This window comes from Macrosteles quadrilineatus, unplaced genomic scaffold, assembly GCF_028750875.1.
Source record: "Macrosteles quadrilineatus isolate MER2022 unplaced genomic scaffold, UCM_ALF_1.0 Scaffold_1__1_contigs__length_201487025, whole genome shotgun sequence".
Lineage (NCBI taxonomy): Eukaryota > Metazoa > Arthropoda > Insecta > Hemiptera > Cicadellidae > Macrosteles > Macrosteles quadrilineatus.
The window spans coordinates 39,966,469-39,983,542 of NW_026542594.1; the positions used below are offsets into that span (position 1 = coordinate 39,966,469).

Sequence of the window (17,074 nt, forward strand, 5' to 3'; positions counted from 1 at the left end):
GTGATGCATCCGAGAAAGCTTATGCTAGCTGCGTGTATGTGCGATCTATTTCAACCAATCGTGAAGTAAATGTTAATTTGCTTTGTTCCAAAACAAGAGTTGCCCCAACCAAACAAATTTCCTTACCACGATTAGAACTTTGTGGTGCCATGCTTCTTTCTCAATTATTAAGTAAGGTAGCATTTTCTCTGAATATTGATGTAAATAAGTGTTGTGCTTGGACTGATTCCACAATTGTTTTGTGTTGGTTGTCTCAGTTGCCAAATAAATGGAAGACGTTTGTTGCTAACAGGGTGTCAGAAATACAAGACACTATTCCGCCTTCAAATTGGAATCATGTTAGTTCGTTTGAAAACCCAGCTGATTTGGCTACTAGAGGCATTTCTGGTTCTCATCTGAAACAATCTAGTCTTTGGTGGCATGGGCCGGAATGGCTAAAGGAAGAGAAATCAAGTTGGCCTCGAAATAACATGAATGTTAACTTAAAAGAAATCCCAGAGTTACGAAAAACATCCACTCAAATTTTGTTTTCCCAAGAAAAGTCAACTTTGCTTAAGAAATTGATGAACTTCTCAAGCTATTTTAAGATCATATGTATTGTTGCTTATATCTTGAGATTTACAAATAACACAAGAAAACCTGAAGAAGAAAGAGAAAAGGAGTCTTTAAACAGCAGTGAAATTGAGAAGTCTACAAAAACAATTGTCAAACTTATCCAGGAAGAATGTTTTCAGGATGAAATAAAGCAACTGAAAAAACATGGACATGTCAAAAACAAGAGTAAACTGAAAAATCGATTCCCATTTTTGGACGAGGAGGGTCTCTTGCGAGTTGGAGGCAGATTGGCAAATGCAAATATACCGTTTGACATGAAACATCAATTGTTATTGCCAGGAAAGCATCATTTTTCAAAACTTCTGATTAGAAATGAACATATAAGACATCTACATGCTGGCACTCAATTGGTTCAGAATGTAATACGACAAAAATATTGGATTATTAACATCAAGAATGAAATAAAGTCAGTTATTCGGAGTTGTACAACATGTATCAGGTACAAATCGTCAACAGCTTCCAATATAATGGGTAATTTACCAATCTCCAGAGTCAATGTTGGAAGAGCCTTTAGTAAAACAGGAATAGACTTTGCCGGTCCTATTACTACAAAAAGGATGGGAGGAAGAGTAAAAGTATTCTTAAAGAGTTATGTTGCACTATTTGTTTGTTTGATTACCAAAGCTGTCCACATTGAATTAGTTTCCGATTTAACTTCAGATGCCTTTTTGAGCGCTTTCAAAAGATTTGTTGGTCAAAGAGGATTTCCTAACGACATGTATTCTGACAACGCAACCAATTTTAAAGGTGCCTATAACCAACTACACCGTGAAATTGTCAAGTCCGATTCAATTTCGAGATTTTCTCAAGAACGAAGTATCAACTGGCACTTCATTCCTCCATCATCACCACACTTTGGTGGATTGTGGGAGTCAGCAATTAAATCTATGAAGATTCACCTAACTCGAGTAATGGGCGATCAAGTGTTAAACTTCGAAGAACTCTCCACTTTACTGGTTGAAATCGAAGCTTGCCTTAATTCAAGACCATTATCCCCTATGTCTAATGACCCAAGAGACTTAAATGTTATTACACCTGGGCATTTTCTTATTTTTGCTCCTTTAACTTCAGTTCCTAACCGAGATTTGACTGGTGATAAAATTAATCACGTAAAAAGATGGACACTTGTAACACAAATGAATCAACATTTCTGGAAGAGGTGGTCTCTAGAATATTTAAATAACTTACAACAAAGAAGCAAATGGACGGAGGTAACAAAGAATTTAAAGGTCGGAGATCTAGTCATCATCAAGGAAGAAAATATTCCTCTATGTAAGTGGCACACTGCCAGAGTAGAAGAAGTACATCCAGGAACTGATGGAATAGTACGTGTGGTCACCTTAAAAACGACAAGTGGAATAATCAAACGATCCATCTCAAAACTGATTGTCATTCCAACGGACTGATCTTGAGATACAGGGTATCTCAAGGGGCGGAGAATGGTTAGACTTTACCATAATTTCTTTATTTAAGTCATATGTTTTCTAATTATTAAAATGTTAGTGTTTACTTTCAAAAATGTAAATAAATATTGAGTTGAGTGAGTAAATGAATGAGAAAACCATGTCCACTTTTCTGAGTAAATATCTATAATTTCTTTACTTTCATTAACTTTAATTTCACCAACAGTGTTCAACATGACGACAATCAAAAATATATAACGAAGTCACAAGATAGAAATTTGTTTAATTAATGACAATATATTATTGAATTTCAATTGGATAAAATAGCTATGTTTAGGATTCGTGTAGGAAGTTATTATTCAAGATTAGCAAGACGTGAGATCTAAGAGGGAGGGCACGGAATGGCTCAACTACTGAGATAGATAAAGATCGGACACTGTTGGACCGATTGCTGCACTATTATTTTTTTTAAATTTATGACAACAGCTAATTTGCAACCAAAATGTGAGTGAGCGTAGCGAACGAACTTTAAACCCGGAGGTGAGTTAGCGTAGCGAACGAGCTAAACTTGATGGCAAGTGAGCGTAGCGAAAAAGCTCCGACCTAAAGGTGAGTAAGCATAGCAAACGAACTTCAACCAGGATGTGACTGAGCGATGCAAACGAGTTTTGACGTAAAACCACATTAGGACAGGACGACGTCTGTCGGGCCAGCTAATATAGTATAAAAACAGACCACAAACCCATTAAAACGCTGTAAACAACCATTAACGTCACAATTTGCATTTTTATCAACAAAATTATATATTGCACAATCATTAAAAATTATTGTGCAATAATGACATTTCAAATCATTTATCTTGGTTCAGTTGTACAAACTGCAACGTTTAAAATTATAGCTCACTCAAACTCAACCAATAACCAGCCAAACACTGCATTGCTATAAATAAAACATTAGAAAGTTGTGTAAGCTGCTGCTCATCATAGACAGATAGGCTAGGTATGCTGTAAAAAAAACAAAAAAACATAGGAATTGTTAGATAAGTCATAAAAAAGTGTAAAATTATATTTAGAGATAGTAAAAACACTCTTAAAAAGAATGTAACAAGAAAAATCTTGTTATTTTTTTCTTTGTTCTTCTGTTCTTTCTTAGGTTTCTCTTCAATTCATACACAAATTCAACAAGTATCCATATTTACTTATTGCCCAATCACAGCCTACTAAAGTTACCATGGTTACTAATCACTCTATCACAGTTTACTAAGCATTATCGTCATCATTCCCCAGGTGTTGTATCTGGAATCTGTTGTAACATAGCGCACAGCAGACAGAAGTGTAAAACGGAGCAGACGATTGTTGGTGCAAGCATTGAAGTCATTTTTCCATTTCATTTTCACCAAAGGAGCTGTGATGTTTCCAAAACGATTATGTGGGAGAGGGGGTCGTTATATCAAGAGAAAGACGCTGACAATTCGTTAAGCAGAGGCTAGGCTACGAATGCTATGTAGATATTCTGGCAATACAAGTTTCCTTAAATTGAGGTGACTTATAAAACTCTAATTTCATTTATACAGAAAGATAAGTTTCCCTGTCCTGTACAACACTGATTCACGGTCTTTTCCCTGGTAATCAAAACTCAAGTACAACTTTTAAAACTATTTAATTTAATTTACAGTTACATATTAGTATCTGTGATAAATCAAACCCGTTATGTAAGCCACACGGTTATTAATCTCACTTGGTTTTGGATTTGCTTACAAACGTGATCGGAAATGGTTAGAGCCTACAAAGCATTTGTAAACAAAATTTATGTAAATATATCAGTGACAGCTAGAAAAAGGGAATATTTTTATGGTAACTTTGAAGAATACCATTAGTTGTATCACGTAACGTTACTATATCTGATTTCCCTACACTACCAGATATTATAATGTTTTCTCCATTGCATTCCACAAGCTTTATCTTCATGTAGGCCAACTTACAATCATAAGCACAGCTCTGTCCACCCTGAAGATATTCTCAACAATGCAAACAGCTGTTATCTCATATATGACGTATTCTCTTAACAGATGATTAGTATTTCATGAATGACGTATGTAGTAAACACGGAGAAAAAAAACATGAAAAAATTGCACAAAATAGGGTTTTTGATTGCCCGTTGTTTTATTTCCAAAATAGTGAGGCCATATTTTAATGGCTAAGGACACTCTCGCTAATCCTGTCAATACAATTAAACTATTAGGGGCGGTTCACGAGCTCGGGACTATCGTAGTCCGAGCCCAGAATCCGGAAATAACCGGTATTTGGGCCGCGACTTTAAAAATCGGGTTCACGAGCTCGAGACTATATAAGCCGTGGACCAAACTGATAGGCTGCACACAATTAGTGCAGGGATAAAACCCGGTTTTAAAAGTTGGGTTCACGAGTCCAATTGCAGATAGTCCCGGCTCTGATCATTAGTCTCGGTGGGTTCACGAGTCAAGTCCGAGCTCAGATGAGAGAGTTCGGGCCCAAAAGAACAATGGTGTTTGGTCTCCAACTCAGACCTGGTAGGAGGCAGGTTTAAGGTGACATCATGCGGGTTTTATCTAATTAGCTCCTTTATTTTTATTAATTTTTAAAAACTGATGTTTAAATATGGTTCCTCATTAAATTCCGAACAATTTCATTACCCACAACGCCATATTAAAAAAATATGTAAAAATGGTAAAAAGGCTCATAAAACATGAAAAAAATCATAATACATAAAACGACGGATAAATTATGCACGGAACAAAGTATTATCATAACAGAGATATTTTTACTGATAAACCCCATGTTATTACGATTTTAACGATACTGTACAATTATGCGTAGAATATAAATATAACTAATCAGCCACATTTAAACCACCGTCATCTAACATAATTAGAAATAGTTTTTTTGCCGTGGGCAACATCAAGCAAACCGTCAGTCGTTGAGTACGATTCGCGATGATATCACCGTCTTGTGTTTGTGTTGTACCGCCGTGTGTATTGAATATGACTATGAAATATCTATACTGTATTACGTTAACAATTATGTACCATCACTCCACTACCTCGCATAGGACCAGCTCGTTATCATGACTAAAACCCTTTTATGACTTGATCAATTTAAAGATAGATTTAGATTGTCCAAAGATGCAGTCAATGAGCCATTTGAGGCGTTAACTCCAAGGCACGGATTTCCCGACAGCAAAATCATTACAATATTCTAAATTGAAAAAAAAAATAGTAGCACTAATATTTTTGGCTGATGGCACTTTTCATCGAGAAACTGGTGATTTATTGGATGTTAGTAAAGCTTGGGTGGTAGCTATTTGTTTGGTAATGAAAGCAGATCAAATCAAATTTTCAGTTCGAAACTATGCTGAAAGAAAAAAATACAATGTTTTCTTAAATATTAACTCATTGTAATACCTATGAAACTGATATAAAAATCACAACACAAAATGTAAATAAAAAACCATAGCTGTTTACATAAATAATATTACGAGCGAACCACAGAATATTATTTCAACATTTTACAGCTAGATTATTAAAGAGTGTAAGAATAACGGAAAGAATATTCTTAGATTACAACCACGATTAAAGACCAGCACACACATACGATTTTTATATCTAAATAGTCAGTACCTCTAAATACATTTTAGTTTCAATAATTGTACAATTTAAAAGAGTTTAGTTAAAATTAGCCTATCCAAAAATCTCCATCCTAAATGATCGGGCATTTATGCAAAATAGGCATTCATCCGGTTATAAATACCCGGTTATTTTATGCCATGCATCTTAATTGAATTACTGTACAATAATGTACACAGAAAAATATATTTCGCTAAAGACTTCCATTATCTGATTTCGTACAAATGTGGCTTGTTGTGTTTATAAATCAATAAACTTTGATATATTATTATAGGCGAGCTTTGAGACAATAAAATACGTGAAAAAACAGTTTTGGACGTTTTGGTTCAGCCTTTTGTCACGATCATCTTATTGTACGGAAGAATGAAAGTGCGTTGTCAGCAGCAGTGGCTTGACAAGTGTTTCCAGGCTGTTTTACCAACGTCTCAACAAAAATTCCCTGTGAATCCCTGTCATTAGGCTCCGCTACGGATTTGGTCTCGACCTACACTGGGCCCGGCTTTCACATCATTAGGCTCTGACTCGTGAACCCATTTTTTGGTCGTCGCTTATATAGTCCGGGACCAACGTCTGGTCGCGGACTATGAAGTCCCGAGCTCGTGAACCGCCCCTTAGAATCATAATCGGTGCTCTACTTTTCTTTAGAATAGGCTGTGTAAAATGCCTTCTGGGCTGTGATAGACGGACAGAAATTGAGATAAGACAGGTTTCAACTTCTTTAATGTATAAAACGTAAAAATAACCAAAAATATTAATAGTTCTGAGCAATGTATACAGACAAAACTCTTATTTTATTTTAGGTTTTAATTTTCAAAATCTTAAAAAATCTATAAATCTATAAGAATCTTCTTTTAGTTTTACAAATAATGGTGGGCGGGGGAATAATGTTTCATATTTGTTGTGGGGGGCTGGTGCTCAATTGGGGGGGGGGGAGCTTCATGAGTCTAGGGGGGATGGGCACACATGTGTAAATGATTTAGTTAGGAGTTTTCTGAAACTGGGTCAGTTACCAATAAGAAAATAACAGGATGAAGGGTCTAAGATGAACTGACACAAGTAAATGTAATTGATCAATTTCTAATGAATCTTACTACTGTAGGCGAGAGTTAAGAAGTCCTCTGAGCCAGAGCGAATGCAGCAATGTTGGAATGTTGCCGCACAGTATTTGCAGGTGCACCACCCTCTCTGAGCACGGGAGAGTGACATTTCACAGAGTGAATCATGTTGAATACTTGTCACATCGACAACAGATGAGAAATACAGTGACAATCCCTTCCATTGCTTCAGGCACCAAAAGTATTCTTACAGTGCGGGTATTATGCAGTTTACTACTGTATTATGGAAGACGTTAGGAAACGTGGGGCAACAATTCACAGTGTGCGGAGAGAAACTTAATTCGTAGAGTGGTTGAAGTTTGTGATTGGTTTTAACGCTGTGGATGTGAGCCCTGACTGACTGCCGCGTGGAACATGAGCATGCGTCGAGCCATCGAGTAGCAAGCGCCTGCATTTTTAGAATAGGCCAGGGCTCAGGGGACTTCTTAACTCTCGCCTACAGAACATCGTTGATTGAAAAGTATGTGTTTTATTAGAAAACTAGTTATAATTTTACCATAGAAAATTATGTTTTTTTACTGTAATTTTTAAACGGTAAGAGGTAGAAATAAAACTTAAAACATAAAATGTTTGTTTAAAAAAGACCTTCCACGTGATATGAAATTTGTTATACCTTGCTATTTAAGAATTTAGAGTTTTCAGCTTTCTTTTATTCTTAAATTTGAGAAAATTGGAAAACAACACGGAAAATGCCCTTACTACAAGTTATTTTAAAGAGTAGCTCAAGAATAAGCTTGAAAAAAAAAATTGGCGCTGTTCCGTTCAGTAGTTAAGGTAATATGGTACTTAACTTCAAAGTCCTTTTTTAAAACGTTTTGACCCACCCTGTAAATACGGTTAAAGATAATAAAATGATTTTGCATCAAAACGATTGGGGTGAGTAGAACTTTAAATTGATGTATCACACAACCCATGTTTACATTTGAAAATTTCTCAAAAACAAAAAGTACCCCTTGTTTGGTTAAAAGTATTCCTTTATCTGTGTATAATCATATGTCATATTATGTTATTATTGTTATTGTTTACATTTGAAGTTGTACACAGATTGAGTTCAGTAATAAAGATACTTTTGTCTATTAAACATGGCGCAGTCAAGAATAATAAAGTAAATAAGGGAATTCAAAAAGAAAAGAAAGATCAAAATGGATTTTAATAAACCTGAAGAGTTGAATGTTGTTAATGGTAATATTGCCACCAATTATAAGAAGTTTAAAGAAGAAATATTAATATACTTTGAAGCAACTGAAACAGACAAAAAGTCAAACAAAGTACAAGTTGCAAGATTGAAGAACCTTTTAGGGGCTGAAGCTTTAAAGCTTTACAACACACTGAAGAGAGATGCAGAAAATGAGGATGAAACAGTCTTAAGTATCTTAAACACTTTGGAAAAACACTGTATTCCTAAAAAGAATGAGACTATGGCAATACATCGTTTCTTAACTCGTAAACAGAGAGATGGGGAAAGTTTTGATAAATATTTGATTGATTTAAAGTCACTTGTAAGCCCTTGCGAATTTAAGGATCAAGAAGATAAACTCCTACGGTCCCAAATCATATTTGGAATTTCCTCTGCAAGCGTTAAAGAACGCCTTCTAAGAGACAATGTTCCTCTAGAAAAAGTAATTGATTACTGCAGATGCGTAGAAACAACAGAAGAAAACTTGAAGCAATTGATGAAAAATGATCAGCCAACCTATATTGATGACGTTACTAACAAGACTCAAAAACCACAGACGAATAAGCAAAATTACAGCCAAGCTACAAATGGTTATTCCTCAATGATCAGGCCTAGAGCTTATGATAATGAGGGTGCAAGATGTTCAAGATGTGGATATTTTCACAAAGGCCAACCTTGCCCTGCACAAAATAAAGTATGCTTAAAATGTCTAAAACCCAATCACTTTGCTAAAGTATGCAAGACAAAAATTTTCAATGGCCATGAATTAGAATCAACTGCTCGAATTGATGAAACACAGTCAAAGTGGAAGCTTAACGATGAAGTGGGGGCTATAGTCAATGTTAACAGGATCAAAGCAAGTCACTGGACAGTAACATTAATTGTAAATGCAAAGAAGATCGTATTTAAGATTGACACTGGTGCAGATGTTAATATTCTTTCCACCAAAGATCTTGATAGCTTATCTCTACCTAAGTGCTTTGAGGTTCAACAACCAAGCTTAAGGCTTTTTGTGGGTTCAAGATAATCACAGTGGGGGAAGTAACACTGCCAGTTACAGTGGCTTCTAAATTGTACAACATCACATTTATTGTGGTTGATTCTGAAAAGGCGACACCAATAATAGGACTTAATTCATCTATTGCAATGGGCCTCATCAAGAGAATATCTATTGATGCAGTAAGCAAAATACCCGACGTACAAACGCTGGTTGAAGAGAATAAAGATGTATTTGTAAACCAAGGTTGTTTTCCTGAAGTACTGAAACTGAAACTTAAGGAAGGGGCTGTTCCAAGAAGTTCACCTGCCCGTAGAATACCTAACAAATTAATGGATCGTCTTAAGCAGAAGCTGGATTCTTTGGTATCAAGAAACATAATTACAATGGATCAGTACATAAAATCTACAAATGAAGACGAATCCTTATACAAAGTTATGCAGTTTTATCAAGAAGGATGGCCCAGCAAAGTTTTGCCGAATAACCATGAACTAATGCATTATTTTAGAATACGAAATGACCTAACAGTTCAAGATGGACTAGTGTATTTTAACGAAAGGTTGATAGTGCCACCATCTATGCGAAGATATACTTTACAGACACTCCATGAAACTCACTTGGGATTCAACAAGTTAAAGAAGAAAGCTCAAGAACTTGTTTACTGGCCTGGATTAGTTTCAGATTTGAAAAATCTTATTGACAGCTGTGCTACTTGCGCTAAGTTTATGCGAGCAAAATTGAAAGAGTCACTTCAACCTCATGAAGTTTTTGACATGCCTTTTTACAAGGTAGCTGCAGACATAGCCGATTTCGACGATCAAAGTTATTTAGTGTTAATAGATTATTACTCAAGATGGATTGAAGTTGAGCGTATTCGAGATAAAAAAGCAACTACTGTCATTACTGCATTGAAGCCAATTATTGCTCGTTTTGGAATACCAAGTATTTTTGTAAGTGACAATGTCCCATTTAACTCTCAAGAATTCATTGACTTCAGTAAATTGTGGAAGTTTGAAGTAAAGTTTACTAGTCCCCATTATCCTCGCAGTAATGGACTCGCGGAAAAAGCAGTAGGCATAGTTAAGTCAATGTTGCAAAAGTCAAAGCATGAGAAAACAGACTTCAGTTTATATCTTCTAAATTATCGGTCATCTCCAGTTGCGAATCTGAGGTATTCTCCTTCGCAACTACTTCAAAGTAGAGTTCTGAACACTAAGCTACCTGTAATACCATCAAAACTTAAACCACGGATTATTGATGATAAAGAAGTGACAAGCAAACTTGGCCAGGGTATGCAGTATAATAAAACAGCACTAAATAAAGCCAGTGTTTTCATGAAGGGACAAAAAATATTAATCAGGAATGTTTCCAACCTTCAGTGGGAAGAAGGTATAATAGTTGATGTGCTGGGAAACAGATCATACATTGTTGAAGTAAATGGGAGAAAGTTGCGTCGTAATTCGTGGTATATTCGACCCTTCATTGAACGTACCAGAACCAGGATAGTCAAAGCTCCAAAAAAATTAGATTTGTGAAAAGGGGCATGTTTGGTTAAAAGTATTCCTTTATCTGTGTATAATCATATGTCATATTATGTTATTATTGTTATTGTTTACATTTGAAGTTGTACACAGATTGAGTTCAGTAATAAAGATAGGCTACTTTTGTCTATTAAACACCCCTACCCTCCAAATTGGGACATTTTTCAAAATTGAAAATAATTTTATTGGATTCGGCTTGTCCAAATTAGGGGGAAATGAGAACGAATAAGTGTTAAAAGCCTTATCTTTGTACACAACAGATATGGAAAGTTTTCAAATGAACACCCTGTATATAAATATATATAAATATAAATATATATAAATATATATATATATATATATATGTGTATATATATATATATATAAAAGGCAAAGCCCTCACTGACTCACTGACTGACTCACTCACTCATCACTAATTCTCCCACTTCCTATTTACCTAGGAGGCTGAAATTCGGTACACTGATTCTTTGGGCATTAAATAGGAAAACTAAGTAGTTTTTATTCTGATCGGACTCTCGGGCTCCGCTTCAGTGGCTCTGGAGTTTCTCATGTTAACCTTATGATTTTTCATATTTAAAAGGAATTAATGAATCTTAACAGCTGTTTCAATTAAACAAGTTGGTTCTGTTCTATGATGTTCAATAGCTTTAAAGTTACAAGGATTACAAACAGGGTGCAGCACTATATATTTTTTTAAAATTTATAACAACAGCTAATTTGCAAACAAAAGGTGAGTGAGCGTAGCGAACAAACTTTAATCTGAAGGCAAGTGAGCGCAGCGAACGAGCTCCAACCGAAAGGTGAGTGAGCGTAGCGAACGAACTTCAACCAGGACGTGATTGAGGCATGCAAATACGAATATGATGTTAAACGGGGCAAAGCCCGCGGGTACAGCTAGTATATATATAAAATTATAGTAGTAAATAAAGTACAACTGAGCACCCTGAATACTATATATATATATTTTTATATATTCAGGGTGCTTATAATTTAATATATCAGTAGCCCTATTACGTGAACACCTAAATTAAAATATATATATACCATATATGAATTTGAACGGAGGGAATTTTTGGCCTCTAGGGACCTCAAAACGAAATATAAATCGGCTGGGGTCTAGGTCTTACCATACCTGTAATATGTAATAACTTATTCCCTAAATGGGAAATTCACTAAAAGTTAGAGTTAAAAAATAATCCTAGATTTATTTGAGAAATTGAGGAATTATGGGCTTTTGGTACAACGATTTTAGAAAAGCAGAACTTTCTAATTCACCCCTGTATGCTCTAGTCTATTATATATAACATCTATTCTACAGTTATATTCTTGTTATTTTAAGTTACAGTGAAACAACATTTATGAATAAAACATATTGATAAACACTAATGAAGTTTCCTACTTTCCAGCTATAAAATTGTAAGTGTTTTAAAACAAGTTCATGCAAATGTCCAACATAAATGTTTTGGCACCTTCAAGTGATTCTTCAGATGACTAGTCCAATGAAATGGTGTTAAATCAATATAAGGAACATACATAAAGGAATGAGAATCCTGAACAGTCCAAAAATAGGTGAGAGGGCTTTATTAATGTTTTTGGAGAGAAATCGATCACTAAACATCTAGGGTTATGAGGGGAGCGAAGGGGATCTAGCACTAATCTATTGCTAATACATGTATTTGCATGGGTAGCAAAAGGTTTAACAGTGCAAAACTTAACTAAACTACTCAACAATCTACTCGGTCCCGCAAAGCACATCAACAGACACTAGACAGCACTTGAGAAAGCATTAACAGCATTAGTTTCCAACTTACAACATTAGATACTAGCCGAGAAGATTTCATATTCAGCTGGATAGGGGAAAGTTGTGGAGCTTTGACACCAATTTTGGTAGCAAGTGACTCGACTGTTCCAGCACAACATAGGCCTAAAACATCCCCCATGGTGTTACCTAGTGCCGCAGCAGCCATGGTAGAAATGACCATGAACGATCCGAGCATCAGTTCGATGTAGTCCCCCTGAGTAAAACATCCAAACATTACAATACATCTTTACTTACAATATTGGCACAATACCGGGAAGACTTCATGTCCAGCTGAATGGGATTAAGGGAAGGTGCTTGAACTCCTATTTTAGCTGCCACAGCCTCAACATAACTGGCACAACCGAGGCCCAACACATCAGAGAAGGTGTTTCCCAGAGCAGCTGCAGCCATCGTGGACAAAGTCATTATTGAACCCAGAGTCAGCTCAATGTAATCTCCCTGCAATCATCAGGTTACAATCATCACAACAATTAATGATTCTCCATCATTGATGAAAGAATAAAGAAACTTAAAAAAATATTATTTATAAAATCATTGGACTCTCAAGTAAATTAGACAATATCTATTCTCTAACCTTATCTTTTATTGAAATAAATATGTTACGCCGGATGATCTCCTATTTTTCAATATTTGTGCTGGTAATAAAATATTTGTTGTTTGTAGGTAATACTGTGGTTCAATAGTTTTTACTTAAAATATTAATGTTTGTTTAAGGTGATTTCATTGTACTAATATTAAGAAGTCCATTTTCCTTCCTAATGCTGTTTTCAAAAGTGCTTGGCACAAACCGCCATAAAAGTAATCAGTATATATATATATATATATATATATATATATATACGAGAGTAGATATATTCATGTCACTTCTGGGCCAAAAAAGGAGCCACTCAAAAATTAAATGAATTTTCCTATTTTTTATACAATATGCTATATTTTTTACCCTTTTAGGTCAATTTCTAACATATTCATATTTTTCTAGAAAAAGTATATAATTTTGATGAAATTTTCATGAATATGTCTATATTTTACATAAAATTGACTACAAAACAAAATGTTTTTAAAAACAAGTAAAATTTTAAAAATTTTTATTCAAATATTCTAAATATTTTATTTAAATTATTGTTTTTTGTAAATAATATTTTTCCTATTTGAGTTAGTTAAAATCTATCAAAAGTATTGAATTTCTCTGAAAATTCTAATGATATTTGATGTATTACAAGTCCATATTTTATTTTAAATAATTTTAAACTTAAAAGAAATGTTATCAAAAATGATAATCTTAAGATAAAAAGATAAGTATTGATTTAAATTGAAAATAAATATCACCAATGAAAAGCTTGTTAAAAATTAATGCTATTTCATATATTATACATTTCTGTACGATTAAAGATAATGTAAAAATCAACAAAAACAAATTGCGTTGTAAATATAATGTTATTGAAGGAATATTAGTCTATGGCCTAATTTGTTTGGTTGATCTTTTTATGAAAATAAGTGATTGAATAAAATAATAACCAGTTGAATGTTAGTAAATTGCAGTGTGGATTAAAATAATTATTTTGATTTATCTAAACTAATCGAAAAGTATTTTATAATTAATGCTTAAAATGTATAATCAATGGTTAAATAGTTAGCTAATGAAACTAGCCGATTGAACCAAAAAAAGTGTCAAGTTAGCAAAAATCTCGTCATTAGCTATCATAATGGGTGTGGCTCTGTCGACTGGCTGATTTTCTATGTATATTCTCATTTTGTTTTATGAAGAAATATTTAAAATAAGAGTTTATTGATGGTAAAAGTTTATTATTTATTGATTGAAGATGAAGTATAAAGAAGATTAACTATGAAAATTGTGAAACTATCGTGTTGTGAAGTGAAATGTGTTTGAAGTGTTCATCACCATATTTGGATTGTTCAAGTGTTTTTAACTAATATTTTAATAAGTAAAAGTGATTTATTGAACTATTTATAGACTATTTTTATTGTTTGTAATCATAACTTGTTTATAAAACAATCAGAATTTTCAAGGTCAAGTGATTGCTGCTTTGTTTGATAGTTTTTTGCCAAACCATATGATATTCAAGGACAGTGTGCTTCTAAAGCACGCTTTGATAAATCTGAATTGTACAGTAAATATTTTGTGTAGAAAAATTTAAGTGACTGTGCTGTTTTATTTGGTAGTTTTTTTTTTGCCAAACCAAATGATGTTCAACGAAAGCGTGCATTGAATGCACGCTTTGATAAATCTGAAATGTTCAGTAAATATTATTTGTTTATGTTTGTGTGAGTTATTTTTGAATTCCTATTCAGTAATTTAACTGCTAATATCGAATGTTTCAACTTATTATTCGATTGTTAGTATCGAATGAAATTATTTGAAATATATTGTATGTTATAACTTGAGTGTTTTTAAACCAATCTTAACCAAATTTGAAACATACACTCATTGAATATTAAAGAATGTTTTTGACTTATGTTAAGGGTAGTTTCATCCCTTATTTTGTATTTTATTTATAAAAATGTAAAAAATTATTGAATAATTCTAAGACTTAAAAATTATGAAAAATTATGTTTAAAATCAATGTTTTTACTAAAATTTTCCAATTTAGGGTGAACTACCCTTAAACTAAAAACCTTAATAACTTCTTTGTTTTTAAAGATATTTTCATGAAATTTGGTATGATATATCTATAAGGTAAGTACAAATTTATTAAATAATAAAATTTAAAATATTTATTTCTTGTGACCTTGAAAATCAAAAATTTTTATTTATTAATATTTTTTTATGAAACAAATTTTAAATTAACAATAGTAGTCTCATTATTCATAAAATATAATAATATTTTGAAAAATATGTCAAAAAGTAGTAAATAAATGATGATTCTATAATAATTTTATTTTATTTCAGTAATATCATTTTTAATCACATTATACTCTAATAGTTTTTCAGATACAACAACTACATAGCAATTAGTTTTACTAGCAACAGTTATATCATAATCAAAATCCATATTTATTATTATATCATTTTTCGATCCTGAAATATTTACAGTAGTTTTTGTAGTATCAATCACATACAATGGTCTATTTTCAATGAATTCTGTTGGATCATAATACATTTCACTATTGTTATAATAAACCTTTTTATAATCTTGATACATTTGATATACAATTCTAAATTTTCCATTATTTATATCTAGATTTATTAATTCATCAGGATAATAGTGACCATTTAATTTTACTCTAATATTTTTAATATACATACTATCAAATTTTGAAGTGTCATATAATTGATCATTAGTTCTACCTTTTTGAAAACCAATTATTATAAATTTTGGATTATAGATGTTTCGATAAATATTTGTTATATCAAAACCTAACTGTTTTTCCAGTTATTGTCTTTTGTTCAATACATTGCCAATGATTAAAGTGAAATAGTATTTTTTCTTTTTTAGTTATTTCATTAATATATTGAATTTTACTTGTAGTTTTATACTCAATTATTGGAACTCTAATAAAAAAGTCATCAATAATTACTTTTCCAGCACCTGGTAATGTAGTATCATCAAAAGTTCCATCAACTTTTTTAGTTTTCCATCTAAAAATAGCATCATTATCTTCAGATCTAACAAAACATATATTGAATCCTCCTTTGTATATTGGAACATTAACATTTTCAAAGAAACCTAATCCAAAATGTGATAGATTACCCACAGCTTCAAATGTTTTTTTGAAATCTGATTGAAATCCATTACAAATGTTGGATACTGCTTCTGTTTTTGAATAAGTAACAGTACCTTTTATTGTACTCAATTGTCCAGGATATTCAATTTCCCCAATTAATTTATTATGTTTTCTAATTTCAATTTTTGAAAATAAGAATGGTATAAAATTATTAATCAACTTTACATTATCTGTAGCACTATAGTCTTTATCATCAGATTTTTTTAATGATCCTGAAATATAAAATTGAAACTTAGATGAACAAAATCCATCACCAAAATCAATATTAAATTCAGTTTTTTTGTTTGGTTCATTCAAATGTAGTTTAGATAAAGGATAAAAATTTTTATATTCAGCTCTTTCAATTTCATAAGTATTAGCCATTTATTAAGGAAAAATTTATGAAAAAATATGGAAAGAAAAAGGTTTTTTAAAACAAGTAAAATTTTATTAATTTTGAATTTTAATCAACTGAAATCTATTTAATCAACTGAAAAATGTTTAATCAACAGTATCATAATCATTTTTATCTTTAAAATATTGAATTTCTTTAACATTATCAACAATAAATTTAGCAGATAAGTTTTGGTTTTCAATAAGTAATTCCCAATCCAACATATATTTGTATTCTTCAATAAAGTTTTGAGATAATGTTTGGTATTTACAAATCAAATCAATATGATCTTTTAACTGATAATTTATGTATTCAGTAATAATCTTTTCATTCAAAATTTGATATTTAGCAATTTTTTCCCAATTCAATTTATTTTGAAACAATCTAATCATCTCATCATTCAATTCATATTTTTCTGAAATAATATTCCAATCTTCATTGGTTAATAGAAATTGGTTTCTGATAATGAAATAATCAAATGAATTATATAGAGCCATTTATTAGGAGGAAATTTTTGTAAAACTACTTTTCTTTGAATTACATATACAACATTTTGCTTTAACCATATTTTTATTTTTTAATTTTATTGTTTGAATGTCTTTAGAATTGGTTTTTTGTTTACATTT

The 17,074-nt window shown here is 32.4% G+C and overlaps 1 protein-coding gene across 3 annotated transcripts in view; it reads right to left on the bottom strand.

Moving 5' to 3' along the window:
- LOC128982799 (uncharacterized) overlaps positions 1 to 17,074 on the bottom strand; it is a 104,240-nt gene that overhangs the window by 24,723 nt on the left and 62,443 nt on the right. For 2 of the 3 annotated variants that reach the window (XM_054401810.1, XM_054401812.1), the window contains exon 5: positions 12,566 to 12,769. In XM_054401810.1, coding sequence (XP_054257785.1) covers positions 12,566 to 12,769 — 204 coding nt within the window. Of the gene's footprint in view, positions 1 to 12,320; positions 12,525 to 12,565; positions 12,770 to 17,074 lie in introns of all 3 variants that reach the window. The other variant, XM_054401811.1, reaches the window with a different exon arrangement.